At 40.4% G+C, this 26,193-nt stretch overlaps 3 protein-coding genes across 8 annotated transcripts in view; 2 read left to right on the top strand and 1 right to left on the bottom strand.

Annotated features, from left to right (window-relative positions):
- Nucleotides 1-7,605, top strand: part of rnf220b (ring finger protein 220b) — a 28,261-nt gene extending 20,656 nt beyond the window's left edge. Inside the window, exons 4-16 of one of the 3 annotated variants that reach the window (XM_058638541.1) lie at nucleotides 122-164; nucleotides 279-371; nucleotides 690-732; nucleotides 1,043-1,132; nucleotides 2,806-2,849; nucleotides 3,142-3,229; nucleotides 3,563-3,662; nucleotides 4,026-4,085; nucleotides 4,209-4,282; nucleotides 4,939-5,023; nucleotides 5,900-6,008; nucleotides 6,799-6,873; nucleotides 6,972-7,605. In XM_058638541.1, coding sequence (XP_058494524.1) covers nucleotides 122-164; nucleotides 279-371; nucleotides 690-732; nucleotides 1,043-1,132; nucleotides 2,806-2,849; nucleotides 3,142-3,229; nucleotides 3,563-3,662; nucleotides 4,026-4,085; nucleotides 4,209-4,282; nucleotides 4,939-5,023; nucleotides 5,900-6,008; nucleotides 6,799-6,873; nucleotides 6,972-7,043 — 976 coding nt within the window. In that variant the 3' untranslated portion in view covers nucleotides 7,044-7,605. Of the gene's footprint in view, nucleotides 1-121; nucleotides 165-278; nucleotides 372-689; nucleotides 733-1,042; nucleotides 1,133-2,805; nucleotides 2,850-3,141; nucleotides 3,230-3,562; nucleotides 3,663-4,025; nucleotides 4,086-4,205; nucleotides 4,283-4,938; nucleotides 5,024-5,899; nucleotides 6,009-6,798; nucleotides 6,874-6,971 lie in introns of all 3 variants that reach the window. The other 2 variants (XM_058638540.1, XM_058638542.1) reach the window with 2 other exon arrangements.
- Nucleotides 7,606-8,327: 722 nt separating this feature from the next.
- Nucleotides 8,328-12,461, top strand: guk1b (guanylate kinase 1b). Of its 2 annotated transcripts, XM_058638937.1 has the most exons (9): nucleotides 8,328-8,414; nucleotides 9,444-9,559; nucleotides 9,736-9,777; nucleotides 10,033-10,155; nucleotides 10,838-10,934; nucleotides 11,525-11,663; nucleotides 11,799-11,883; nucleotides 11,953-12,038; nucleotides 12,257-12,461. In XM_058638937.1, the coding sequence occupies exons 2-9, from the start codon at nucleotides 9,448-9,450 to the stop codon at nucleotides 12,284-12,286; spliced, it is 714 nt and encodes a 237-aa protein (XP_058494920.1). In that variant the 5' UTR covers nucleotides 8,328-8,414; nucleotides 9,444-9,447; the 3' UTR covers nucleotides 12,287-12,461. The 2 variants fall into 2 exon arrangements, with proteins under 2 accessions (XP_058494920.1, XP_058494921.1); XM_058638938.1 differs by lacking the exon at nucleotides 10,033-10,155.
- A 270-nt stretch (nucleotides 12,462-12,731) lies between these two features.
- obscna (obscurin, cytoskeletal calmodulin and titin-interacting RhoGEF a) overlaps nucleotides 12,732-26,193 on the bottom strand; it is a 42,029-nt gene continuing 28,567 nt past the window's right edge. For all 3 annotated transcript variants that reach the window (XM_058638933.1, XM_058638935.1, XM_058638934.1), the window contains 26 exons: nucleotides 25,986-26,115; nucleotides 25,798-25,903; nucleotides 23,981-24,089; nucleotides 23,696-23,832; nucleotides 23,491-23,603; nucleotides 22,805-22,973; nucleotides 22,456-22,543; nucleotides 22,041-22,241; nucleotides 21,884-21,944; nucleotides 21,710-21,787; nucleotides 21,445-21,617; nucleotides 21,275-21,301; nucleotides 21,016-21,168; nucleotides 20,765-20,810; nucleotides 20,580-20,657; nucleotides 18,376-20,116; nucleotides 18,059-18,187; nucleotides 17,822-17,944; nucleotides 17,190-17,357; nucleotides 16,933-17,038; nucleotides 15,894-16,133; nucleotides 14,786-15,009; nucleotides 14,645-14,659; nucleotides 14,307-14,403; nucleotides 13,547-13,696; nucleotides 12,732-13,432 (listed from right to left, as the gene is read on the bottom strand). In XM_058638933.1, coding sequence (XP_058494916.1) covers nucleotides 13,252-13,432; nucleotides 13,547-13,696; nucleotides 14,307-14,403; nucleotides 14,645-14,659; nucleotides 14,786-15,009; nucleotides 15,894-16,133; nucleotides 16,933-17,038; nucleotides 17,190-17,357; nucleotides 17,822-17,944; nucleotides 18,059-18,187; nucleotides 18,376-20,116; nucleotides 20,580-20,657; nucleotides 20,765-20,810; nucleotides 21,016-21,168; nucleotides 21,275-21,301; nucleotides 21,445-21,617; nucleotides 21,710-21,787; nucleotides 21,884-21,944; nucleotides 22,041-22,241; nucleotides 22,456-22,543; nucleotides 22,805-22,973; nucleotides 23,491-23,603; nucleotides 23,696-23,832; nucleotides 23,981-24,089; nucleotides 25,798-25,903; nucleotides 25,986-26,115 — 4,843 coding nt within the window. In that variant the 3' untranslated portion in view covers nucleotides 12,732-13,251. The remainder of the gene's footprint in view (nucleotides 13,433-13,546; nucleotides 13,697-14,306; nucleotides 14,404-14,644; nucleotides 14,660-14,785; nucleotides 15,010-15,893; nucleotides 16,134-16,932; nucleotides 17,039-17,189; nucleotides 17,358-17,821; nucleotides 17,945-18,058; nucleotides 18,188-18,375; nucleotides 20,117-20,579; nucleotides 20,658-20,764; nucleotides 20,811-21,015; nucleotides 21,169-21,274; nucleotides 21,302-21,444; nucleotides 21,618-21,709; nucleotides 21,788-21,883; nucleotides 21,945-22,040; nucleotides 22,242-22,455; nucleotides 22,544-22,804; nucleotides 22,974-23,490; nucleotides 23,604-23,695; nucleotides 23,833-23,980; nucleotides 24,090-25,797; nucleotides 25,904-25,985; nucleotides 26,116-26,193) is intronic.

The raw sequence follows: 26,193 nt of genomic DNA, 5'->3' as shown, positions 1-26,193 counted from the left end.
CGTTTGCATATGGTTTAACAAGAGAGTGTCGTCGATCTGTGTGCGAGCGCACGCGCGTGTGTCACCGTCCATCTCCACGCTTGTTTAACGTCGTCATCTTCTGTGTTATTTGTCTCTGCAGTGACACTCCAGTGCAGCATGACCTCCTTATAAAAACCCCAAAGGTAAACAACCTGTGATGTCATCACGAGTTTCAGTTAGGTGTAACGTCCTCGATCATTTTTGCATTTGACTCTTTCTCCCTCTTTCTTGTTCCTTGTCTTTTTTTATGTCTCCAGTCTGTTGCTCTTTCTCTGCACATAAAGCGTGAAGGAAGTTCTCCCACTTCTCCCCCTCGACCGGCCGACAACACTCATTCTGACCGATACCAGGTAAAATTTAAAGGACGGGAAATCTTCATCAGATTATTAGGATTTTCAGATTTCAAGTTAGTATACATGGTTTTAAATATAATTGTATATCCACTTAAATAAAATCCAAGTAAATCCAAGACCAACATAGCAACTCCACAACGGGGTGATCAGCAGATGACGGCATAAGCCGTTTTCATAGCAGTAAATAACCAATAATTAGCACTTGCTGTGACACATGCAGCTGTGGCTCATTTATTTCTGTAAATGTATTAATAAAATGAATTTGGTGGATGATAAATGTGGAAGTTGTTGACGTTCTTCCTCTGTTTGTTGCAGACATTTCTCCGCGTGCGGGCAAACAGACATACAAGGCTCAATGGTACGTAGATTAATGCAGAGTGAACGTGTTGTTTTGTTGCATTGCCGCTGATCCCCTCAGTCCCACAGTCGACTCAGTCAGGTCTTTACATTCGAAAGTAACGAGTCAGAGTTTTTTAAAAAAAGTTGTAGTTTCCTTTGCTGATGCGTCACGTTGTGTTCCGTCCAAACCTCCCCCCCCCCCATCAGTCGCTCAGATATCACCGCTTTTTTTCTCCCCCCTACACCATCTCCCATCTCCACTGGCCTAGCGCCCACACGAGCAGAGGAGCTATTAACCTTTCAACTCTGACCTCTTGATATGTTAACAGTCGATGACCTCTGCTGGTGCAGGTGCTACGTCAAATCTGCCCCATTACGCCCTCACAGCGCAGGAGCTCACCTAGACTGCACACAAGCTGGTAAGAATCACAGCCAAGCACTCTCTTCAATCCCCGCAATCTTTTTTTATTTTTATTTTTTTTTCTCGCAGCCAAATAACAACATTTGCTCTTACCTGCTTCATTAAAGTGAAGATTTGCTGGGCTTAAAAGGGAAAGTAGTTAGTAGGAGTAAATATTAGTGTCAGTCTTTCACCCTATGCTTCTTTTTCTTTTTCTTACATTAGTTAGATATAATTATATATTAATGTTTAATGAATATTTAGTGTTGCCTGCATTATTGTTCACATGGAATCCAATAAGAAATTGATGTTTTCAATGATTCGGCTACACCCTCTTTATGTGACAAGAAAATGTCATATTTGAACCACTTGTTCGTCCAAGAACTCTGTCCCTGTGCGTTTATAATATAGTGCGTATAGATCTACGTCCATAAAGCTGCAGCTGACACAGCAGACGTCTCACTACTGTTATTATTACTGTGAGATTGTGTGGCTCTTAGTGGACTCTTCAAACTGCCAGTGCTGTCGAGGTCTGTTAGCCTTTAGTGGGCCTTTATAACACGATGGCATAATGAGCTTATAAATACACATCAGGGAGGAAGAAGGAGAAGAAGAAGAAGAAGAAGAAGAAGAAGAAGAAGAAGAAGAAGAAAAGGAGAAGTGTGTGTGGGGTTGGTTGATTAATCAACCTCTCTCTCTCACTCTTTGATGAGCTTTTCCTCATCTATGACCGTCTCTTTAACCCTCATTATGTCCACTATGATGGCAGTGCTTGGGTCATGGTCACCAGCTCTCTGGGTGTGTGTGTCCCGCCCCCCCCCCCCCCAACCGCCCTGAGGGCCACTGTCATCCCAGCAGGAATTAGAAGGCCCTAAAACTTAATGTCCCCTTATGCAATCTGCACTGAGTCAGTTCAGAGAGTGAGAGGAGGTGCAGTTGGTGTTCTGCCATGTTAACTTTTATATGTTAGGAAAATGGGAGGAGGAGGAGGAGGAGGAGGAGGAGGAGGAGGATGGAATGGGAAGGGTGTTGTTGTATGTGTGGAGCCCACACTTGTGTCTCCTCTCGCTTTTCACTGTGATCACACTCCAGGGCCGGTGCTTTACTGTGACTGTGTCACAGGTTGGTCCACACCGACACAGAACAGTATGTGGAATGAGCTCAAGGAGCAGGAAACCTCTAGTGTTTCAAAACACTTGTGTTTGTCCAGTGGGCCTTTACTGCCCTGTCACATGACCTCTTCATCAGCATCCACCCTGTTTTTAAACCTTTATTATTTTAAAACGTATGTTTTTTCACAGTGGATTTTGTTGCGACTGCTGTTCTCCTTCAAAAACTACAAATACTTTGTTTTAGTTAATGAATTTCTTTCCTGATTAAAAAATGTCTAAACGTTAAAATTGAAAGACGTTAACTGAAATTCAGATATAATATTAAGAGACAAAATATTATGTGATTGTCTTTCATGAAAAAAAAAAGTAGTTAATAGAACTTGAACATTGTGTAATAATAACAATAATAGTGTAATATAATATAGGAAAACAGCATATAATGTGGTCCTCTTTTTTGGATCGTCTTCATGTGGCAAAGAAAGAAAGAAAGAAAGAAAGAAAAAAAGAAAGAAAGAAAGAAAGAAAGAAAGAAACTGTTACTCTAAACTAACCGTATGACTGTCTTTCTGTTTTCTCTCAGTCAGGATTGGAAAACTGAAGCGGAGGAGACCAGGGGATGGACAGGTATGTGTTTCATTTTTGATATAATATAAATATAGTATTAAACAGAGGCGTGTCCGGGGTGATGTTGGTGGTCTGAACCCTGTGACAGTGTTGACTGCATTTGTTCATGTAGCAAAACCATCACTGTCAGCCTGCTGTGTATCCATGTGAAAGCTCTGCAGGCGTTGGTTCACAGCTATGAAAACACAGAAGCAGATCTGCAGCTGGAGGCTACAGGAGGCACACGGACATATTCATTCAGACAGTGAACTTGTGTTCTTCATGTGTGTGTGTGTGTGTGTGTGTGTCACAGGAGGGTTCAGTGGACCTGGTGCCACTGGAGAACGAGTGGAATGAGAGGAGAAGGATTCAGATGTCAGCTATCGTCGGAGGGTTTAAAGGTAAGGATACATCTTTGTGTGTGTGTGTGGGATCTTGTTGTGTGGAGGGTGAATAATGTGACTGAGTGGCACTTGAAAAACCACTGAACTTTTCAGTCCACATTACAGCGGAGCTGAATGCCTTGAAGGGTCAACTTAAGAGTAGCACTTTTTGTGACCTTGACCCATGACCTGAAATTTGACTGACAGGAACAAGGTGTGTGTGTGTGTATGTGTGTGTGTGGGGGGGGGGGATTAGTGAGATGGAGAATTCCCGACTCTGTGAATCACCTGTAAACTTTGAAATAACGATAAAATGACTACAGTTCTCTATGTATAAAATTGTCTTATTAGGTGCAATGCTGGTGAGCACAACTTCTACTAAAGAGTGTCGTGACAGTGACGCAGACCTGGACGTGGATGGAGATGATACTCTGGAGTACGGCAGAGCACAGTATCCTTTACAGTGTTGCGCAAACAGTTAAACGCAGCATGTTTACTGTACTTTTCTATACATTCTGATCTGTTCATTATTTCCTGATAACATAACATTAAATTCATAATGTTAAGTGTGCCAATCTCAGCTGATATAAGGCGAAAGACAAACAACCATCCATACTCACACCTACGGTCAATTTAGAGTGTCCAATTTGCCTAATCCCCAAATCTGCATTTTTTTTTTCTGTGGGAGGAAACCCGGAGAACCTGGAGAAAACCCACGCAAACACGGGGAGAATTCCTCAGTATTTTCTCCATTAGATTTGTCTTAGTCGTTGCTACCACTCAGCATCTTGTTTTTCCTGAGTTTGTCTCTCAGATACACAGAGGCAGATGTCATGCCCTGCTCAGGAGAAAGCTCCAAGGATACAACAGTCAAGTATGGCCTTTACTTCATGCTTGATATAAAAATGAGATGCCACATTATACGTCTTTTTAAATATGTTGTTTGTTGTGTAGTTTGTCGCGTTTAAATGTGTGTTTTGTTTTCTTATTTCAGCAGCAGCAGCAGCAGCAGCAGCAGTGTATTACCTGACTCCAGAGTAAACCTAGACTATTCCAAATGGTTAAATGATGGTGAGTTAACTCTGAACGAGTGACTTGAGGAGTCGAAGGCTATTCTGGCCATTTTGAATGTGTTTGATTTTGTCTTTATATGCATGGACGTGCACAGATAGACCCCACGTGGCCTCTTATCAGATCAGTGCCTATTTTTGAAAAGGCCTTTTGTATTTATTTCTTTTTCTAATTCTATGTGTGGTTTTTTGTGTGGCCCATGGCATCAATTCTCATTTAAAAGGGAGTAATAATGCCCAAATTTTAGACTTGAGTTGTAATTTCTGTGAGGCAGCTGTAATTCTTTTCTGTACAACAACAGAAATGTGTTGAGTCGGCATATTAAACATGTGCACAAGTGCATGATTATATGTCTGTGACATTATTAAATCATGAGGAGTAGCTCTTTTTTCACTTTAACCCCTGCTTCCTTGAAACTCACTGGTTACACGCCGTATCACAAATGTTTACCATGCCGTTAATTGTGTGTCTCTACACGATTAGACATCTTTTTTTAGAAAATAATCAGTTTCTCTACTGTAAAAATGACAAACAGGCTTAAAGAAGGACAACACGGAATGACTCTCAATAATTGGCTGATAAGAAGACCGTCTGATGGCTTCTTGCAATTAATTTCATATTAATGTACTCAACCGTTTGTTTCTTTGTTCACTCAGGAAGTCCATCGACCAGCAGTGGAGAGAAAGCGGACGGCAGCGAGTCCACTCTGCCCAAAACCTGCAAAAATACAGAGATAGAGCCGTAAGTTCAAAACATGTAAAGCTAAATTTTAGAATCACACGAAGCTCAAAATACACATTGAGTCTGAGCTCATCATTGCTTTGTTATGTTCAAAATAAGTTCCCTCATTTGAGTCGAATATTATATATATATTATAATTTGTCCTCATGTCTGCTAAAGAGGCAAAGTGTTCTCTTTGTTACATTTAATCTCACATAGTTTGGGGCTCTGAGCTGAAAATGCAAATAAAAGTATAGTGTCACTATATACCATAAAGTATAGTATATTATACTATATCTTGCTACTATATCCTGCTCGTTGGGTAACCATGTACACGCGACACACACACAAAGCACAGCTAAAGGAAGTGTAACCGTCTCTTTTGGGAAGTGTAATTTTGGCCGCCGAGCTCCGCCTCTGTGTCGTATCCGCTCGGACTACCTGCCCCTGCTTTCTTTCACCAGCATGATGCACAATACTATATCAATATGATGATATCATCAATCAAGGTCACAGCCGGCGACTCGACCATGTGCACACATTTCATCACACTTAATGCACTACAGCCTGTCTGCCTCCCCACGTCTGCACATACAGTCGCCGCTGTAATTGTGAGCGTGTTTGTGTGTACATCTAATCTCTGTGTGGACCCTGGCAAACCCCACCCCCATCCCCACACACACACACACACTCTCATCCCTCGCCCCCCCCCACACACACACACTTATGATAAATGAGACAGCGAATGCAGCAATGTGATTGCTGCTAAATTTCATGCTTAGTGTCCATGTTGGCCAGCGAATAATTTAATCTGTCTTGGATTTATAAATGACTCTCCTGTGTCTGACTAACGCACGTGCCCTCCCTGTGTGTGTGTGTGTGTGTGTGTGTGTGTAGGCTCTCAGACAACTCCACGCTGACAACTCTGGATGCACTTAAAGCTCGGATACGGGATTTGGAGAAACAGTTGTCCAAAGGAGACAGATTTAAATGCCTCATCTGCATGGTGAGCAGCAGACGCGCGGTGACGCAGAAACTGATCATTCCTGTAGGGACCCGTGTTCTAGGCAATAAGTCTTTATTATTATCATGGTGATTATACTAAAATAAGACTTTAAATTACAGGATTTGTTTGTCATAATGCTTACATGACAGTATGACGCAGACTCTCATTATGATTAGTTGACATGGAATCATTCTGTAATCTGTATTGTGTTAATATGAGTCTGTAATTATTACAAATATAATGGTTGACCTAAAGAAAATTATTTAAAACGATTGAGCAAATTGATTGAAGTAAACATTTCTCAGAATTTCTCATTTTGTTTTACATAATTTTTTTTTTTTTTTTTTTTTTAAAGACCTCTATTAGAAGACGTCCCCTAATTGTTATGTACGATGAATATAATCATCATGGAATCTATGTTAGTATGAGAGTAAAGAGCAGCTGAAAGAAACGTGTTCAGATCAACCTTTGATGAGATTTCAGTGAATCACATTACATTTATGTTTCTAACTCAACTAAGCCAAAGAGGTTTTTATGTCTTCCTTTGCTTTTCTCTGGTTTTAAGTTCTGTCAAGAAACACCAAACCAAATAGGAAATGTAAATGAGTTAATGAATCAATTAGTGCATCCTGGTCTTAGTCAGACCTTTCACATTAATACAAATATAAGATTATTAGGAGCATCTCCTTCTGTGATGCTGTTATTGTAATTCCATGTGGACATCTAGTGGACATTTTTTGTATTACAGGAAAAATAAATCCTCACCTTTGTCAAATCCGTCTTTCCACAGGACACGTACACAACTCCGCTCACCTCCATCCAGTGCTGGCACGTTCACTGTGAGGAGTGTTGGCTTCGTACACTGGTAAAACTTTCAACTTTTTCCACATTCACAAATAGTTAAATGTTCATTATGAGGTGAGGTAAATGTGTGTGTGTGTGTGTGTGTGTGTGTTTTTCCAGGGAGCAAAGAAGTTGTGTCCTCAGTGCAACACCATCACTTCACCTGGAGACCTGAGGCGGGTTTACCTGTGACGGGGAGGAGCTTCTTCTGTTGTAGCCAATCAGGGGTGGACTTGTGGGCAGCTGGCCTGCCGTGGACTGCCATCCTCTTCCTCCTTGGTTCAGTGTACTCCTGAATTCTGATGAAGAGTCGCAAACGATCATCCGAGACCCTGTATAATAGCAATGTTGCTGCAACATCGACCAGATCCAGAAGAAACATCTAGAACCCACTGAGATCTCAGGCACTGAACAAAGCAAAAGAAAGAAAATACATAGAGAAATGTTTTTGGACAATATTTATCTTTTTCTAAACCTTTTGTCTGTTTTATGAGGAAAAAAAACAAAACAATAACATGCAAAGCACATGTACATAGTTTTGTGTATGTTTGAATTGGTGTGTGTAAACAATGTTGACTGTATTTACTGTACATAGTTTTTGATTCTCTCACTTATTGTTTGTTTAGCTCCCGTAGATCCATTAACAGTAATCTCATTCACGCTCACTTCGTCTTTGTCACTGATGTGTTTCTTTGTACAGGATCATAAAATCTAATTTTATCAATGTTCAATAAAACGTGCGTCTTAAAAGTCACCGTTTGGCAAAGTCCTTCAGCTGTGGGTCAAACAAAGACGTTCATTGACCTGTTGAGTCCACTCGGCTGCTCTGGTGACCGTGTGTGGTGTGTTTGCCCTTTAAAAAAAATGGGTCAGAGGAGGATTAGCCCCGACAGCCAGTTGCATCTCGTTTGGACTCGAGCGACACTAAACCCTGCTATTCTGAGCATGAACTCCACCAGACACGACGGGCCATCACGCTACACCACAACCTCGTCTTAGTCCCTTTATGACATTGTTTAAGGTTGTTTGCTCTTAATTCATTTCTTTTATGTAACCTCATTTCCACCACTTTACGTGCCCATGAGCAAGTTTTATCGAACTGCCGCACAGCTTCTGAAAGTGAAATGTGTAAGTTGCATAAATAAAGGATGGAAAACATGCTTAAAGACATACAAACTTTCATATATACATAAAGTATTCCTAACCCTTGACCTGTTTTTTTTAATTCTAAAGCCAAAATTCAAAAGTCAGCTCTTTGACATTGGACAGAGTTTTTTCAGGTACTCTTCAAATTAAAAGTGACATCATTATTATTACTATAATGTATTAAAATGTGATCTGCTGAAGGTGTGGACTGTGTGGATTAAACAAAGTCAGCATGCAGACATGTGATTGGTCCCTGATGGGAGGTGGAGGTAATTCAGACTGACAGTGAGCTGCTTCAGTGTGAAACACACACGTACACACGTACACACACACACAAACACACAAACACAGTCGATTAGAATCTTCACTGAAGAATCACCAGAACTGACACGGTCGATAGAGGCTCTGTGAATAAAGGTAAGGTATCTTTTTTTTTAACTAGTTTAAAACACAGAAGTTTTCTTCATTTTCTTGTACAACGTAAAGACATAATAAAGCTTTGCCGTTGATTATTTACTACTGCAGGTGAGAAAGATCAGCTCGCACTGACTTATGATGCAAACGCCACACTGCTGTTAAAATTACATTTGACACCTTTGAATCATTGGTAAGAAGACACATATTTCATGAAACAATCATCTTACGATAAATAAATTTGTATTATTGGTATTTAAGTTAATTATTTATTAAACATGGTGGGAGGTGAGCGAATGAGAGATTTCATCCTATTAGTAACAAAGATATATGTTCAAAAGCTGCAGGAAGAATGAATTTATAGTATCAAGTAAAATTATTAATAATGCTACATTTACACATTCAATATCTATATTACAGTTAATATTAATGTACATATTGAAGTTGATTTGAGAGATATACTGTAGCTAATTATTTTTCTAGGCCTTACATTCTTAAAACAGCAGACATGAAAAGCAGTGGGGTGTTTTTTTGACAGGTACAAAGTAAACGTCATACGTTAATGTAGTTTCTAAATGAACTGATTGAACAATATTCTTGAATTATGCACCTCTCTTAGTTAGCACAGTGTTCGTCATCCACCTGTCCAGGACTCTTTGTACAGCCTGGCCCACATCCAATTATTCCCGCTGACTGACCTGCAATGACTTCATTAGCGAGTGTTCTCAACATTAACCCCGGAGCCTCGGGCTGTCTGACAAGTCAGCAATTAGGATTTCATATTTGAATAAAGTAGGATATTTCTAATTGTCGATTGGTTATCGGTGGAGATTAGAGCCACAACACTGAACACTGTATTGTTGGGATGTTTCCTCATGGCAATACACTGAAACCAGTAAACATGAGCTTTACCGTCATTGCATTAATGAAGAAAGTGAGTGCAAGGATACTTTCCACGATGAAAGGTGGCTGCAACACTTCTTTGAAGTTTTAAGTCAAGATTCTGTCCATCCGTCTGTCTCTCTATCACAGAACAATGTCAGGACCAAGGCCCTTGGTGCTGAGCGGCCCCTCAGGAGCAGGGAAGAGCACGCTGATGAAGAGGCTGATGAAGGAACATGAAGGCGTCTTTGGATTCAGCGTGTCACGTACGTTTTTGTACCAAACTGAGAGGGAAGTAGGGACAGGAGTTGCAGCATGTCGTCTGGCATGTAGATTTGTGCGTTATCTAATCACGACTGAGGTTATTGTGCAGCATCTTTATCAAAAGCAAATCCAGAGTTGTGTCTGAATGGGCTTTAATGTTGAAATCGTCTCCTCACAGACACAACAAGAAACCCCAGACCAGGGGAAGAAAATGGCAAAGGTACAGTATCTTCAGTGACACTTTAGTTTCCTCGTACTGTAGGTAGGTGGCTGATGTTTTTAGTGCCACGCTGTGTGCAGCAGTCCTACTGTATTCCACGTGTTCTAGCCTCCCTTCCCTGCGTGGTCCGCACTAAACGACCACAACACTTCTTACTCCCAAGTGAGCTGCACAAATGGTTGTGTCCTCCCTGTACAGCTCCATTTGGTATCAAGGGATAAACCTCTTTCTGTGCCTTTCTTGTTTTCTCCATAGGGCTGAACAGGCTCCCCATGCTTCTGGGGGCTACGTTACTGCCCGTAGCAGACGTCTTCTCCTCTGACTTAAAAATGTCCACCTCAGTTTCGTGTCCAAATGAATCAGAAACCGCAGAGAAAGGTGACCTCATTGTGATCACGTTTTTCTTATTTTTATTTTTTAAAGGCAAGGGGAAGGGGGTTACTTTCATCAACCCTGACATGCTCTCATTGGATCCATAGAGGAAGCAGTGAAATGAGAATGAAATTATCTATGGATTTACGATGAGACAGCCTGCACTTTGGGAGTAAAAAGCTTTTGAAAATAGCCCCCTGTGACGCCTCACTAGTGATTCCCAGTTCTAGTACAGTGACGTTTAACTGTCCTATTTCTTGTTGTGGCTAAATGTGCACTCATGACTTGCAACCATTAGCATCACCACACCGTTCAAGTGTTTTTAAACACTGAATATTGTCGTAGAAATGCCAAATATTTTACATCACATCAATTGAGCAACATGAAAGTGGATTTTTATCACAGACTGGACCAAAATGAAATGAAAAATTATAAAAATACATTCTGTCTGGAATAAAACCTCCGAATCTTTCAAATCCTTTTTAATGTGATGATTTAAGCTTTTGTCTTTGTAGAGCTTGTAGATCACTTGCACTTCATCACACATGAAAATGTTCCAGTGAGGTTTAATGAGATCGCATACGTTCTTGATTTGATGTGATAAAATCATGGTCATCCTTCAATAAACAACCTTTTCTTTCCCATCATGCAACAGTGCTGAATTGATCATTAACGCTGAATCTTACAGATTACCACTTCACAACGAGAGAAGCCATGGAGGAAGGCATCAGCAAGGGAGACTTCATCGAGAACGCAGAGTTTTCCGGCAACATGTATGGAACAAGGTAAATATTAAACGTCACGATATTTGATATATTATGTGCATTAAATTGCTTATTCATTGAAGAATATATCAATATCAGTTTGTCAAAGTATTCTTGTTAAATAGCCGTTTGACAAACTAAGGTCAAATGCTGTTTCAGACATTTTTTACAGGTGTTCACATGAGTGGCAAAAATAAACTAATTTAATACCACATGTCGTCAAAGTTGAGAAAAGCAGATATTGAGTCTGTTGCCTTTTAGAGGAGAACAGCTTCAGACTGGGCCACAGTGTTCAGCAGGATATATAATAGTCTGTTGACAGATGGAGCTTTAACTTGCATTAAGGTCAAAAAGAGCAGCGCTGCAGCTCACCACCTTGTGTGTCACGTTTAATCTCTTCCTCCCATCTCTGACAATAACACACACACAGAGAGAGAGAGGGAGAGAGTGCAGTGTGAGGAGCGTGGATGAGTCGCAAAGTCACTGCATGCGAGCGACACAGAAGGACACACGTTGAGAACATGTGTGGACATTTGTTCATAACTGTAGCCCTGCTCATTTGAATACACTTCTGTATCATCTAATTCTGTACCACTGCATTGTTTCTCCAGTAAAGCTGCCATAGAGGACGTGCTGGCCAAGAACTTAATCTGCATCCTTGATGTGGACATCCAGGGTGTGAAGAGGATTAAAGAGACTGATCTGAACCCCATCTTTATCTCCATACAGCCTCCTTCCATGGATATACTAGTAAATATATTGTCATTTATCTAGTGTAGAAAGTTTGTTTTATACTCTTTATTGTCACATTAAAAGGCTGCAGTCGTGGTGCTGTGGTATACTGTTGTTTTTGTCGTCACGTCTTTGCTCTGGTGTTTTTGTCAGGAAAAACGTCTGAGGGACAGGCAGACAGAGACCGAGGAGAGTTTACAGAATCGTCTGGAGGCGGCTCGCATCGATATGGAGCTCAGTAAGTTTCTGTGAGACTTAATTCTCAGAGAAAGAAAACGACACAGGCTGATTCACTTCTTATTTACAGGTAAGGAGCCAGGAGTGTTTGATGTCGTTATCGTCAATGATGACTTAGAGCGGGCGTACGAGGAACTGAAGGACATCCTCAGTGAGGTGAGCAAACACAGATCATAGACATTAATAAATGTTTCTAATTTTGTAAGGTCTTTTTGTCTTTGTATATTATTTTGTCTTATTTTGAACCAAAATGAATAAATATCCCATAATAATAATACCTCCTCAGATGTTGGTGTTGTTGGCTCAGACTCATCATAAGATTGTTAGCTTTTTGACAAAAATAAAGACATTCATCCTCATTTTTCTTTACACAGGAAATCCAAAAAGTCCAAGAGGCCAAATGATGACGAGGAAACAGTAACCGAGTCTTTCTGCTGTTGGAGAGAATAAACCTGAGTAACAGCGTCTACACTCACTGCAAACACTATCAACCTGAAGGTTTTCTTTTACTTTCTGCAACAAAAAAATATACAACAATATCTAGGTATGACGATCATGACACACACATTCCCATTATAGGTGGTAACCAGTGCTGTGCACTTGGTCTTTAAAGGGCCAGGGTTTGACACTGGACTGTCCACAAGTGTGGAGGAAAACATCAGTAAACACTTGAATTCTAATATATTATAATTAAATCCTCTCATAGATGTTGAAACAAAATTATTCCTAATTTATATCGATGACTAGTAGAATAGTTCTATAAAATGCTGAATATTATTTACGTCTGAGATGATGAATAAAATATGTGTACGTCTGTTTGTGTGTGAGACTGAATAAAGAATGACTGACCACTCTATTCATGTTTATTTAAATCTGTCGTTCACTGACTCACTCCAGTGTTTATTTAACCCAATATATTATTAAAATGAAACTCCAGTGAAGCATCAATCAATCATCAATTCATTTACCATTTATACATCGCAGTCTTAACATTTAAAGATTTAAATAAAACAAACTCTGGTTTCTGAGTCAAGCAGAGCTGCACAACAGAAATGTTTGAGTTTTTTCCCAGTGGGAGAAAAATACGTCGAAAAACAACTGTCTCTCATGTCACAAACAAACAGATTTTTTAGATTTTTTTTATCCCTGATTCGTTTCCACATTAAGCCAGAGCAAACTTAAAACTTAAAACACCACACGCTCACGTACAAACGTACCTAAAAACTCATTAAGACGCATCACATTTTCATAATCAGAAACTAAAATGTGATTCTTTTTCAATTTTTACCACACAGCTAAAATCAAAGGTGCAGAGTAAGAGGCTGCATATGTTAAACCAGCTGGTGAGAGATTCATTTGCATGATTGCTTTACTGAAAGAAAGGACCCTGAAGCTTGGTACGGACCAGCTCTCGCTTCTCCTCCTTCTGCTTGAGGTAAGCTTTGAGCTTGTCTGTGGAGAAACACACTTTGGAGTGCCGGGCTTTGTGAGGAGCACGATGAGCGCGCAGCCACGGGTTCTGGAGACACTCAGCAGCAGTGGGTCTCCCCCTGCAAAATGATATTTAGTCTTATTTGAAAGTAAGTGTTTATGTTCTTTCTTCACTTATAATGGCTTTAATTAAATGACACCCATGCACACTGTGATTTAACTAACGCACTCACCAGGATTTGTTATTCAGGCTGCTCTTCATGAAGTTCAACGCTCCCTCTGACAGTCCAGGGTAACAGCACCCAAACTGGATCTTCCCCTTCTTAATGTTTCTGTCCTCCTCCCAGCTGTGCTCTGCAGAGAACGGGCTGTCTGCGCTCAGCCTAGTGAATGAGAATCAGAAAATACAACCAGAAAAACAGTTTCATTGTCCTGATACGTAGAACTTCAGGTCAAAGACACACATCCCATAAATTAAATTAAAAGGAGGCACCAGTATTGAAAAAAAACATGAAATATAATCAATAATTAAATTCCATACATATTGTGCAGATGGTGTGCATATATTTAAAGTCTCCAGGGTGTGGGTGTGATATGTTGTTGTGCAACATTTCATGATTCAGGCACTCAGGAACTCGCATGAGTTGAACAAAAGCGCCTGTACAGCCTAACAAAATAAAATACAACACAATACAAATATAGCAGAAGATATATAAAATAGTATATAACATGACCATTTGCATTTTGCCAAATAAGGACACTCAAGGAGAAGCACTTGTCTGCTTAACTGTGATGCACGTGTATATGCTGCAGCCAGTAATGAGAGTATTATAAAAAAAATGGAGTCAGAGCACGCCCTGCTGGACTATGTATGTGATGATGCTGTGTAAAATAAAGGTTTTCATATTGGCGTACACTGGATAACATATAGATATAGAAGCATATAGATATAGAAGCTTTTAATCACAAACATAATTTTTTTTTTTCACTTACATGATGAAGGACAGAACTCCAACAGCCCAAATATCAGTTTCAGGCCCGACACCATGACCCTCCAGGATCTCCGGAGCTTTAGGAAGGACAATATAAACTGACAAAACAGACAGAACACAGGGAGGGAATTGTTCATGAAGAGTTACGCTGTTACTGGCAATGCCACCTTTCACTCACATGCTTGATTTTCTGCATTAGGAAAATAAATCAGAAAGAATTGGATACAAAAAAAAGAGGAAAATGGACTTGGGTTTGTTAGGTTATGGGAGCTCGGATCAGCTGAGGTTAGGTGGAGTTATTTCCATCCATCAATTCCTCCTTCCTTAATGAATGTGTACCTTTGCTGCGACAGTCTGTTGGAAGCCATGACAAGCCACAGTTTAGTACATTAGAAGAATAAGCGAAATGTGAGTTTTAATATTTTACACACTTTAGTTTGGGTTGTTTTGTTTTTTTAATTGAAAACAATTCAGCAGTACCTTTGCTCTCTGACAGGCCTTGGATGTGTTCGACAATGAGGGGCTGTCCAGGTGTGAAGGACTGAGCTGAACCAAAGTCTACAATCTTCAGGTGGTTACAATCGTCCACCAGCATGTTGTCAGACTTCAGGTCCAGGTGGACGACTCGACGGCTGTGAAGGTAGTCGACGGCGCTCAGAATCTGGAACAGCAGCTCTGCAACATGAACCTCTGCGTACAGATCTCTGAAAGGACAGCACACGGTTGTCATGCACACTGGGTTTACACAACTGGTGACAGGTTGCATAAAATACAACGTATTAGATACTGGTCTAAAAAAATATTTTATTTCATTTATTGTTTTGTATTTATATTTGATTTACAGGTCCAGTGTGTAAGAATTAGTGACATCTAATGGTTAGACTGCTGACTCCTCTGCTCACACACCCTTTCCAAAGCTAGTTAGGGAACTATGATGGCCATTACATCCCAGAAAGAATGTTATTCTTCTTCTTTGGTTCGTAAGCTTCCACTTCAAATTACGAAACACACAGTTGAACAGACATTGGTCTGTCTGTTCAAGCTGCTGTGGAAAACATTGGCCTCTGTAAAGCAAGGCCTAAAGTACAGATAAAAGAATTATTCTAAGGCTATGGAAACCAAACAATTTTTATTTTAAAGCAATCTACATCTATACAAACATAGTTAAGTATGTTTGTATAGGTAGTATAATTTGGTAGTTCAATTTCTGCCAATAAACTATCCTAGAGGTTATGCACTGGACCTTTAAATGTAAATGTGGTTCATATATGTCCCACTGAATCACTCTTCACTCTTCAGATTTTGACAAAATTAAAAAGAAAAGGGTTTTTAATGACATGCATTCCATCCATCAGATGAAATATGTTTGAGAAGTATAACTTCTAATCTAAAATTGACATTCCTTGATGAAATTATGGATATTATATCTGATGTATTTCAAACAGCAGATAAATCTTTAATGTTTGCAAGGATTGAACATTATATATATTTCTCCCCACAAACATACTTATTTTTATTGTTACTTATATTACTTACATACTTATATTATTATTATTTGTATTATTAATAAACATGCTCTATCGTTTACCTCACAGCGAGACTGTCGAGCAGTTCCTTGCCGGGGCAAAGCTCCTCCACTAACACCAGGTAGCAGGGGGTGATGAAGGCAGTGTGCAGCTGCACCAGGTGTGAGTGATGGAGTCTCTTGAGCAGCTGATACTCACTCAGCACCAACTGTCTTTGCTGTGCGTGGTACGGGGTGATCTTAGCAGCAAACACTTGGCTGGTCTCTACATTCCTACAAAGGCTTATTACACTGAACCGACCCCTAAGAGAGATGACAGAGTGTTAGAAAAAGGAGGTAAGGCAGCTGGTGGTGGTGACTGCTCTTGGTCTAATGTGCGGTGGATCTGGCTGTGACCCTGAAAATATATCTAACTTTGTCATAAAAGGATATTATTATTTTTAAATGTTTAAATTTTAATTGATCTTTCCTTTCCTATTGGTCTTATCGCTTTAATTATTTTAATGTCCTGTTGGTCTTAATGTTTTCTTATGTTGTTTTACATCTAACTGTACAGCACTTTGGTCAACTTTGTTGTTTTTAAATGTGCTTTATAAATACATCTGGATTAGATTGGATTGGAGATACTGAATAACAGTATTTAGTTAAATCTGGTTTTACTTATTAACATAAACACATGTCTTTTCCACACCATTGTTAAATGAGTTTACACAATGATGATTAAGCCTAGTAATTATACTATCACAACTCGTAATAGTGATGTTTAGACCTCAAGTAAGACAACAAAAAGCAAACAAAACACAAAGACGTGTCACTCAACAGTTGTGACACGTTGGGTTGTCCCCTGCCAGACAGTATATATACAAAAGGTCTGATAGTGTTGCTTGACAGAGCCCGATTGCAGATGAAGGATACATCATACAAACAATGTTACATCAAGACTTAACAGAGGCAGAAGAATAACATCGGCTAAAACTAAACAAAGAATAATATTATCCTCTGCTATCAAATTGTCACAAATACTTATGAAGTTATTTTTGTTAAATCTTGATTATCATGTGGCAAAGGGATGTTGCAGCTTTCCAGTTATTTAAAATCCCACCTGTTGATCTCAGAGAGGAAGCTGTAGCTCTTATGTGGAGGTGGTCCTTCTGATCCAGTGGCCTTTGACCCCAAGGTCTCAGTTTGAATGAGAGAGACGTGAGTCTCTATACGAAAAGAATGAATAAAAGTTAGAAACCTCCATCTAGCAGCTGGTGAATACATGGCATCTCATCAGTCCTGCGTTAACTTGATAAAAACATGTGATTATTAAAATGCCATACATGCATCCGTGTGTTAGAGAGTAAGTTCCCTTACCTTCAGGGTGCGTTGCCAGTACAACAGGTGCAGAAGGATCACTGAAAGGTCCTGCTCCTATCTTAGTGATGCAGCCAACTCTGAACACATAGGACAGTCCTCTTGGTAAATCCTTCACCACGTAGCAGCTATCAGTCACCTCCTCTGACAGGACCGTCCACTCACCACCTGCACAGACACGGGACATTTACAGTGAAGTGATGAGATACTATAGAACAGTCACAGATGGGTCATGGGAGATGACTATTAAACAATATAGTCTGGTTTAATCAAAATAAAGTAAGGCATTACATACTTGCCAATAAAGGAGAGCCAGAAATATTATATATTATTATGGGCAAAGAATTTATAATATGAATTAGGTCACAGTGGTTTGTTATCTTCAAAAAGTAGGTTCCAATATTAAAGGTTTCTGAAAGACTAAAACATTTCATTTCAGTTAAGACTACAATTCAAAGCGTCACATTTAGTCACAGATTACAGGGCCGTCACCTTCATGAAAAGAATGATACAAGAGGCAAGTGAAACACTATCTACTGCACATGCCTGATAAGATACATTAAAATAATGTGATTTAACATAAACAAACGACCAAATCCAAATCATTTCTGTTATCATCTCTGCTAACACACCGTTTGTACTGTACTGCACACAGTAGGTGACAGGGTCACTGGACTGTACTGGTCTCCAGACCACCAGGACTCTGCCCCCATCCAAATGGAGCACATCCGCTTTGTTGGGACGTACCGGGAGAACTGGAAGTAGAACAAGCAAATGAAATCAGGCTTAAAGATAAATAACCATTACAAGATTTCAGCTATTTCTTGGACAAGAACTACATATTCTCCATGTTATAGTTTCTTCGCAACCTTTTGTCTTTTTGAATCCAGGTATTTTGAGAGAAGGCAGGATTTTGGAGGTCCTCTTTTTTGGACTTTCAAGACCAGTTCGATGCTCCCTTTCAGATGGGAGTTGGGCTGATCCTTTAACTATCGGCCCTGTTGTAATGGACGGACAACAGCCAGAGGAAAAAGCCATTTGTTGTTTAAAATCTTTAAGACAATGTAAAGGTACGAGAGTAATATAGGAGGTCATTTTTTTTATAACATTGTCAAAATGTAATATTCTCTTTGTGGATGCTGCTACACACCATTTCATAAAAGAACTATAATTCTCAGTAACTCACCTTGACTCACATCCTCCTTACTGGAAGACCTGGAAAACAGCTTGGTCAGGCTGGAGGCTGAAGCTCTAATTTTCTTCCGCAGAGACATGCTGGGTGAATCTGGCTTCATGATCTCACCCAGTGTGGGTCCTAACTCTGTGTTCTCCAGCTGGGAGTATGAATGGCCAGTCCAAGACTGCCTGCGTAACATCTTCAGCAGCCCCAGCTTGGGTGACTTTCCTGTGGGGAGCCGAATTTCCAAAGCTGGAGCAGATGCGTGCCTCTGCAGGCCGTAGCTTTCCTTCTTTCCCCTGGCCCTTGGAGGTGTCTCTGGAGCCTGGAGTGAAGAGAGGCTGGGACTTGGGCTCGGCGTTAGTGAGGGGCCCGATTTACCTCTGCTAGTTGTACATAAGTTGGGGTTGGAACGGGTGCGATTACGCGGTGGTGCCTGAGGAGGCAAGCCTCTGGGTATGACTTCTGGGAATGAGCAGGGGGATGATGAAATCAGAGTTTCCCTCCGATCATAGTCTTCACTCTCCCCTGACCTGTCATTTCTTCTGAGATGATCATGACTAAGCTCCTCATAGGAGCCGAGTCTACTTGAAGACTCTGAGCCACCATGCTCCAAAATAGACGATTCGGCCAGAGATCCCTGGGAGCCAGCAAATGTACTTCCCCCTTCTGCCTGTTCCTCATCCAGTGTGTTGCTCATTCTGTCTCCAGCCATGAAGTTTGAGTGAACAGATATTCCACCTAGTGTGTGTGTCCCATGCACAGGAGCGGCAGGGACTCTTTTTCTTCTTGTGGGTCGCCGTGGACTTGGACTCGGGATGGCCAGCAAGTCTCTCCCTGCCACTTCATCATCTGTGAAATCTTCCTTAAGACTTTGAGAGCCCTCTTCCTCACCTGGCTTTGTGCGCTTGGGCGAGCTGGGAGATCGCCGTGAATATTCATCAAGGGACCTGCTCCTCCTGTGAGGAGGTACGTTGCCATGGGCAAGAACAACTCCACTGTCAAAGGAACAGGATTTCTGTATTGAGGGCTGGATTGATCCCCGTCTTTGGCCTCGATTTGTTTCAGTCTCATCCTCTACATATTCAATGAGTGGCTCATTGAGGCGTCCTGAAAAGCTTCTTCTGAGTGGTTTGCGTCCTCTCTCCTGCTTTTTGGCTTTGAATTTGTCCCGTAGCGTCATGTGTCTGGCAGACAGAGGTGAAAGCTGATGAGAGGTGCTGTAGAAAGTGCTTCGGATGACGCTGCCCCGAGGGATACGGCCTCCGTCACTTCCTGAACCCTCATCCCAGTCAGACAGGTTGAGAGATGGACTGCTGTCCTTACTCAGCTTACGCTCCCTCAGAGGTGTCTGTTGGAAGGACGCTTCTGATGACACAACTGACTGCCTGCTCATACTGCGCTCTAGGGAACTCCTTCTCTCCTCTTCCTCTCCTAATGTCAGTTCCTCCTCCTCCTCTACATGTAGATGGGGCTTGGCAAAAGGCGCAGGGATCTGTGCTCTCTCCATTAAAGGATCATAATCGTCATCTGTGTCCTCCTCTTCCTCCTCCTCAGTTGGGCTGTAGTGCTGGAAAAAGCCCCAAGAGTCGGCTTCATCATACTCTGATGATGAGCCACTGCTCAGAGAAGAGCTGCTGTGTTCTTGGAGCTCGCGAGGCACTGTCACTGCATTCTCTCTGAGGGGAGCGTTCAGCAGCTCAGGGATAGGCCTCAACATGAGAACTGACCCAATGCAGGTCAAAGAACGCTGGGAAGACGTTTAGAATTTAACTTTTGTACATGTAATGTTAAACTTCAAGATGATTATTTTCAGTAATAAACCGTATATGAAAAGTGGATGTAGTCTTCTGATTGCAAACAAACTCTGGTCCGAACAACTCGGACCACTCATATGTGCTATGCTTTATTACTTATTTTCTCTAAATGGAAACAGAATTTACAAAATCATATTCTATTGAAGAATAACTGATAATTAACCCCTCAGGAAAAATATTTATTGATTGATTTATTGATATTATTATAAATCAAGTAAGAAGTTGGCTCATTTTCCCATAGCCTTCAATTCAAACGTGTTCTTCTTGCAACCAGCGTAAGTTGCCTCCGACGGCTAACTGCTACTTCCTGCTGCTACTTTTTTCCAACCAGTGTGCTGCATCCATTTTTTTATACAGTGAATGGTTTCCGTAAATATTACAAAGGAGGCCACTTACCTGCCATTTTACTTTTGAGATGAATACTTTCAAACTCTTTGTGTTGATTTTGTCAGTATCCTCTCCTGCATTTTCATCCTAAAACAGTTAGAAATATTTGTTCTATTAATTGTGTTCCTACATTTGTTTAGTATATTTTTGAATACATTTAAACTTCTATTGTGTTGTGATGTGTTTTCTCTCACCTGGAACCATTCATGGCTCAAGCACTCAAAGGCAGTCGGTCGCTTCCTATGTTAAGGAAAATTGCACACGTTAGTTTGCAACTGTTGTATGGTTGAACAAGCAACCTACATTTTTCAGATGAGCCATACAGGATAATACTTTGATTAATGAGGAATGAAATTAAAGAAAATTATCCTATAATGGTATTTTTGACTGTGGTGAAATTTTGTAGTGGGACTGATTTGAAGTGGAGGTTTCAGAGGGCCCTTACTCTGGGTCTGGCTGAAGGACCAGGCGGAGAAAGTTCTGGGCTTCGAAGCTCCTGTTCATGACATCAGGAGCGTCCCAGTTCAGGGTCCCCTCCCCGACTGTCAGCAGTGTTGCACGGTCTGTCTCACCCAAGAAAGGACATCGACACACCAGGCTGTCGAGATAAAGATGAAAAAAATATGTGGATTAAACCAGTTTTTTGATAAACTTAATATTTAAGATTTGAATAATTTGAGTATTATAAGTGGAGTTATACATACCATAGATAGGCTACAACACCCACAGCCCTACCAGAGAAAACAAGAGAATAATATGGTTCACTGTGTATTTCAAATAACTTTTAGCTCTTGTTTAAAGCTACAAATAAGACTAGTGTGACAGCAATAACGCAATAAAAATACACATTTAGATATTTAATCTGATCACTCACCAAATATCAGTGGCCACTGTGACTGGTTCCTGGTGAACAATCTCAGGTGCAATAAACTCTGGTGTACCGAACACGCTGTACTGGTGTCTGGAGGTGTCTATTTCTTGGCAAAACCCAAAGTCACAGATCTTGATTTCATCTCTCGGTGGATACACCATCAGGATATTAGCAGGCTGAAAGAAACATGAATACAAATTAAGAACTGCTTAAAAATAATACAACAATCAATATTTATAAGCAATGGTTATTGTACAGGGAACCTTACTTTAATGTCTAGATGCAAGATGTTCATGCTGTGAATGTGGCCAACACCCTCGAGGATTTGCTGGATGTATGACTGAACCTAAAAGAATATGTAGTATATTAATCAACAGCCATATTGAGCATATGTGCAGGAAAAAAAAGACAGGAATTCATCAGAATGAATGCAAGCTTGTACCTCTCTCTCTGAGACTGATCCTCTCAATAATAAATGGTCCAGAAGACCATGAGAGCAACAGCTGGACACGGTATTAAAGAACTCAAGCACAAATCAATTGTAAGAAGCTCAACAGACAAAGCAGTGATCATTTTGTGATATTTAACAGGGAGGATACATTTCTGTGATCAGCACAAGAGTGCGTCTGGTGCAGAAGAAGTCCAGCAGACAGGCCACTCTGGGGTGAGCCAGACGGGACAGCAAGTCTCTCTCCTGGAAGGCCCTTGTCCGAGTGCTGCTCTGCAGAGGCAGGAACTTAGCAGCGAAGACTTCACCAGTCCGTCTGTGGACGACACGCTTCACCACCCCAAATGTTCCCCTGAAACCAAGAAAGATGATGGTAGTCATTGTAAATCTACTACTACAGTGTAGCGTGGTGAGGAGAGGAAAAATATGAAGTCTGCTGATGTTTTCTACTGACATTTATTTCACTAAAATTGAACTTGCATGCTTTGCATGCTTAGTTGCTTCTAGTATACGTGTTAAGGATTTATAAGAAAATGTAGGGTGCACACTTTTATGTTAAGGTTCACCTTCCAATTTCCTCATGAACATCATAGACAGCGAATAACTTTCTCCTCTTGCACAGCTCCACCTCTCTCTCCTGACACTCCAGTGGACCTACGGAGAAACAAAACAAGCTGCCTGGACCACTATAAAGACTCACAAAATTCATTACACTGTTAACTGAAATGATTTGCTTGAAGTAGGATTGCCAGTTGCAATGTTGCTTAGTGGACTGGCAACAACACAACTATCTGACAGGATAATCGTGATAAAGACACAGCAAGCAGTGACCTGTGGTCAAAAATACATGAACCTTCTATAATCTGCATCTAAAATAAAAACTTTTATTTTTACAGCTGCATACTCTTGTCTCACCTTCCTCCACTGTAAGCTGAGCCTGGCACGAATCATGACCAGAGTTATTGTAAGCAATGCAGGTGTATATGGCACTGTCTTCCCCCTCACAGCAAACGATGGTCAGTGAGTAGCGAGCACCGTGCTGTACTATCTCCACATTCTCATTGGCTGCAATATCCTCCTCATCCTGTAATAACAGAATAAAAAAAACAATTTTGACAAGTGAAAATGAAGGAAATAAATCTGCTTCCTTTTTTTTCGGCAGTTTTTTCAATTTGCAGATGAAACAAACAGGTTTAGGACTATAGTAACTTTATAATAAAGGTAATAACCTAGAAGGAAAGCAGCAATGTAATTCAGAGCATCGTTTTAAACCATTTATTGCAATGCAGGAAACTGGCTGGGGTGGTGGCAGCAGCAGCAGTGTGAGGCAGCATTGGTGCAGCAAGAAATGAATGGGAGGAAGTGTTGTTTTCCATGTTTACATTTACTGTCTTAATGTGAGAGTGGCTGTGATTGGAGCGTGACCAATAGATGGCAGTCCGCTTGCTGTCAGTTGATTACAGATGAGACATATGACTAACATGTCTTCATTTAATAAAAATAGTTAAACGATAACATATTTTAGTGTAAGTGTTTTTGTCATTCCAAAACCCCTTTGCATCCAATGCCATTTTAAAATCCCAGATGGACTTTGCTCTTACCTTGTACCACTGTATCTTAGGAGCAGGTCTCCCTGTGATGATGGCAACAAATGTAGCTGGTTGGCCCGGTTCTACATACACGTCTTCAGTGGGTACTTGGATGGAGGGAGGAGCTGAGCAGGAAGTTAGATCAAATGACGATCATATAATATTTGATAGGAGTCATACTTGTGAATATTATGTTTACGCTTATGATAAAAAATACCATCTGTAATCTCTTGCATTGGTTCTGAAAGGTAAATCTCCTCCTCCACTTCCTCAGGGTAACATACAGGCAGATGAACCGCGAGATCCATGGATGTGGATGGATATGGAACAGCCTCCTCAGCGCTATACTGTGTTCTGACAAAAAAGAGGATAGATATTTGCATTACTTTAAGCATTCCGCACTCAATTCAGTTGTGGTAACTAATTCAGACAACAGGCCAGTGCGGAGTGATGTCCAAGGAAGGAAAAGTAGAGTCTATATGATATATTTTCCTTAACTTACTGTTCAGTGTATTCCGGAGGGAGAAGCATCTTGACAATGGAGGTGGGGCTTAACTCAGCCTGTAACCATTTGTTCACAAAGGCAGTGGACCAGCCCTCGGAGTCTGCATCTATCAAAACCAAAATCTCAGTCAGAAAGGACACCGATTTTAATATTACTATATCATTCTTTATTTTTATTTAATAACTGAATCTTTATCGCAATCAATGTGCACCGAAACAATGGAAAAAGGAAAAGTCAGAAAGTATACATTACCGTACTTACCATGAGCAATTTTATTGCACTCCTTACCTTGAGACTTGAGGGTTTAACCCCACTAAACCACACCTCATCAACAGGATGTGAGCATATGCCCACGCCTGCATGGGTGTGAAGGGAACACCTGTCCAGCACATGACCATCTTGTGTTCGTAGATGTGACGAGTTAGCTGGGCATGCGTTGGCGAAAGGGAAAAAGGGGAATGCTGGGTGGTTATTTATTATCATGACAATGATGACTTGCATGGAGTGGTCCATGTGAGGAACTTCCTTCTTTAGGACTGGTAAAGGGAAGATGGAAAAACATGACATTATGGAAAATGAAGGACAAACATGGTGAATTGGTGTCCACAAGCCAGAAAACAAAAATAGGTGAATGAGACAACATTATAGTCAATATGAAGTACATCTCTATCTTTCATCAACATCATTTAAGTGAACTCCACTGAACTCCTATCATGTGTTTACTTACTACCAGCTTTATTGCTAACACTGTGTGATGGCAACAGTAAAACAACAAATACAAAAGCAGTTTGATAATCACTACATAATTAAGGATATGTATACTCTTTTATAAGAAGATGTTATTTTTTTAAAGGAAGCTTTTAATTATGGCACTTCAGCTAATTATTGAATGAGTCTAACTGAGTCACATGACCGACTCTGTTTCAATTCATGTTCTGTGTGGAAAGTGGAAATGATGAAAAAAAAAAAAACATTCATACAATAAATGTATCAATGTCTTTTCATGGATGAGAGAAATGCCAGGAAATGCAGTATAGTGTTGAATAATGTTGAATAAAGTTGAATAGTATCCACAAGATCCTATAGGTTTATGGCAAATAAAAGCTTGTATAGGTGTAGTTAGAAGGTTAAGCCTTTGTTTGTTTTTTTCAGGACCAAAGAGCTGCAGATTAAATTTAGATGGATTAATTAGAGACTATGTTTAAGTACGGGTTTATTTCAGCAGTCAGTAAGACTCAGTTAATCACTACCACTTGCATTCAGCAGAGACACAGATAGTGTTTGTTTATGAATTATACATTAACCTTCACTTGCAATGAAGGAGATAGGAGAAATGTTTAAAAAAAGTAATGCACAGTATCCCCCTTTAGTATTTTAGGTAATATAATGCAGTTAGCTGATGTTATTTGGCTTTTGTTGCAAATGCAGCAACTGCATCATAAACTTATTCTTCAGTCGAAATCTGAAGCCCATGCCATAACCCCAGAGGATCTGGCGATAACTGGTTTGGTAGTTGACATGAGTGTGTATGAAATGGGGAAAAAAATGAGAAAGAAAGTGAGTAAAATCTCAAAATGGCGTAAACTTGACTGAATGGATGAGTAGTAGGATTTTGATGCTAATTGTTGTAAAGTGAAGGGGTGTCACATGGTATGATGCACAAAGGGTGACGAGAACTGAAGTAAAAAGTGGACAATGGCATGTGCTTCATCCCTTGTCAAACTAAGAGGAAGTGTGGATCAACCACATGAAAACCCTGTTGGTTTCCATCATGTGTGGAAGATATTTACCTTCAGCAGCTCTTCCAATCCTACCTTTAGGTGGCAAATCCTGAGATTGGTCAGTCAGAGTGTCGTTCGTTGGTACATAAGCAGGACACAGACCCGCCTTGCACTTGACACAGCCCAACTCATTCCACAGCTGCACAAAAGAAAATATTTGACTTAATATATCTCAAAGAAGATCTTGGACACTTATCATGGTTGTTATCTTTGGTTTATACCTCGCACTCATACTGCCCAATATCTGCCACTGTTGCACTGATGACTGTCAGACACAAGATTCCACTACGAGCGTCGTTCACGATTGAATACTTTTGCTGGTCAGTCAATTCTCTGCCATCTTTAAACCACCTTAAAAACATAGTGTATTTGACATACACAGTGTTAAAAAACAAAAAAAAAACTCTACAACCACTGTTGTCTTTTGTG

The sequence above is a fragment of the Solea solea genome, chromosome 9 (assembly GCF_958295425.1).
Source record: "Solea solea chromosome 9, fSolSol10.1, whole genome shotgun sequence".
Lineage (NCBI taxonomy): Eukaryota > Metazoa > Chordata > Actinopteri > Pleuronectiformes > Soleidae > Solea > Solea solea.
The sequence above is the reverse complement of the archived record's forward strand: the minus strand, read 5'-3'. Positions and strand labels throughout refer to the sequence as shown.

Coding starts and splice junctions, on each gene's coding strand:
- guk1b (XM_058638937.1), top strand. CDS start 9,448: ATGTCAGGACCAAGGCCCTTGGTGCTGAGCGGCCCCTCAGGAGCAGGG. Junction 10,156..10,837: donor ATCAGAAACCGCAGAGAAAG/GTGACCTCATTG, acceptor TGAATCTTACAG/ATTACCACTTCACAACGAGA. Junction 12,039..12,256: donor TGAAGGACATCCTCAGTGAG/GTGAGCAAACAC, acceptor TTCTTTACACAG/GAAATCCAAAAAGTCCAAGA.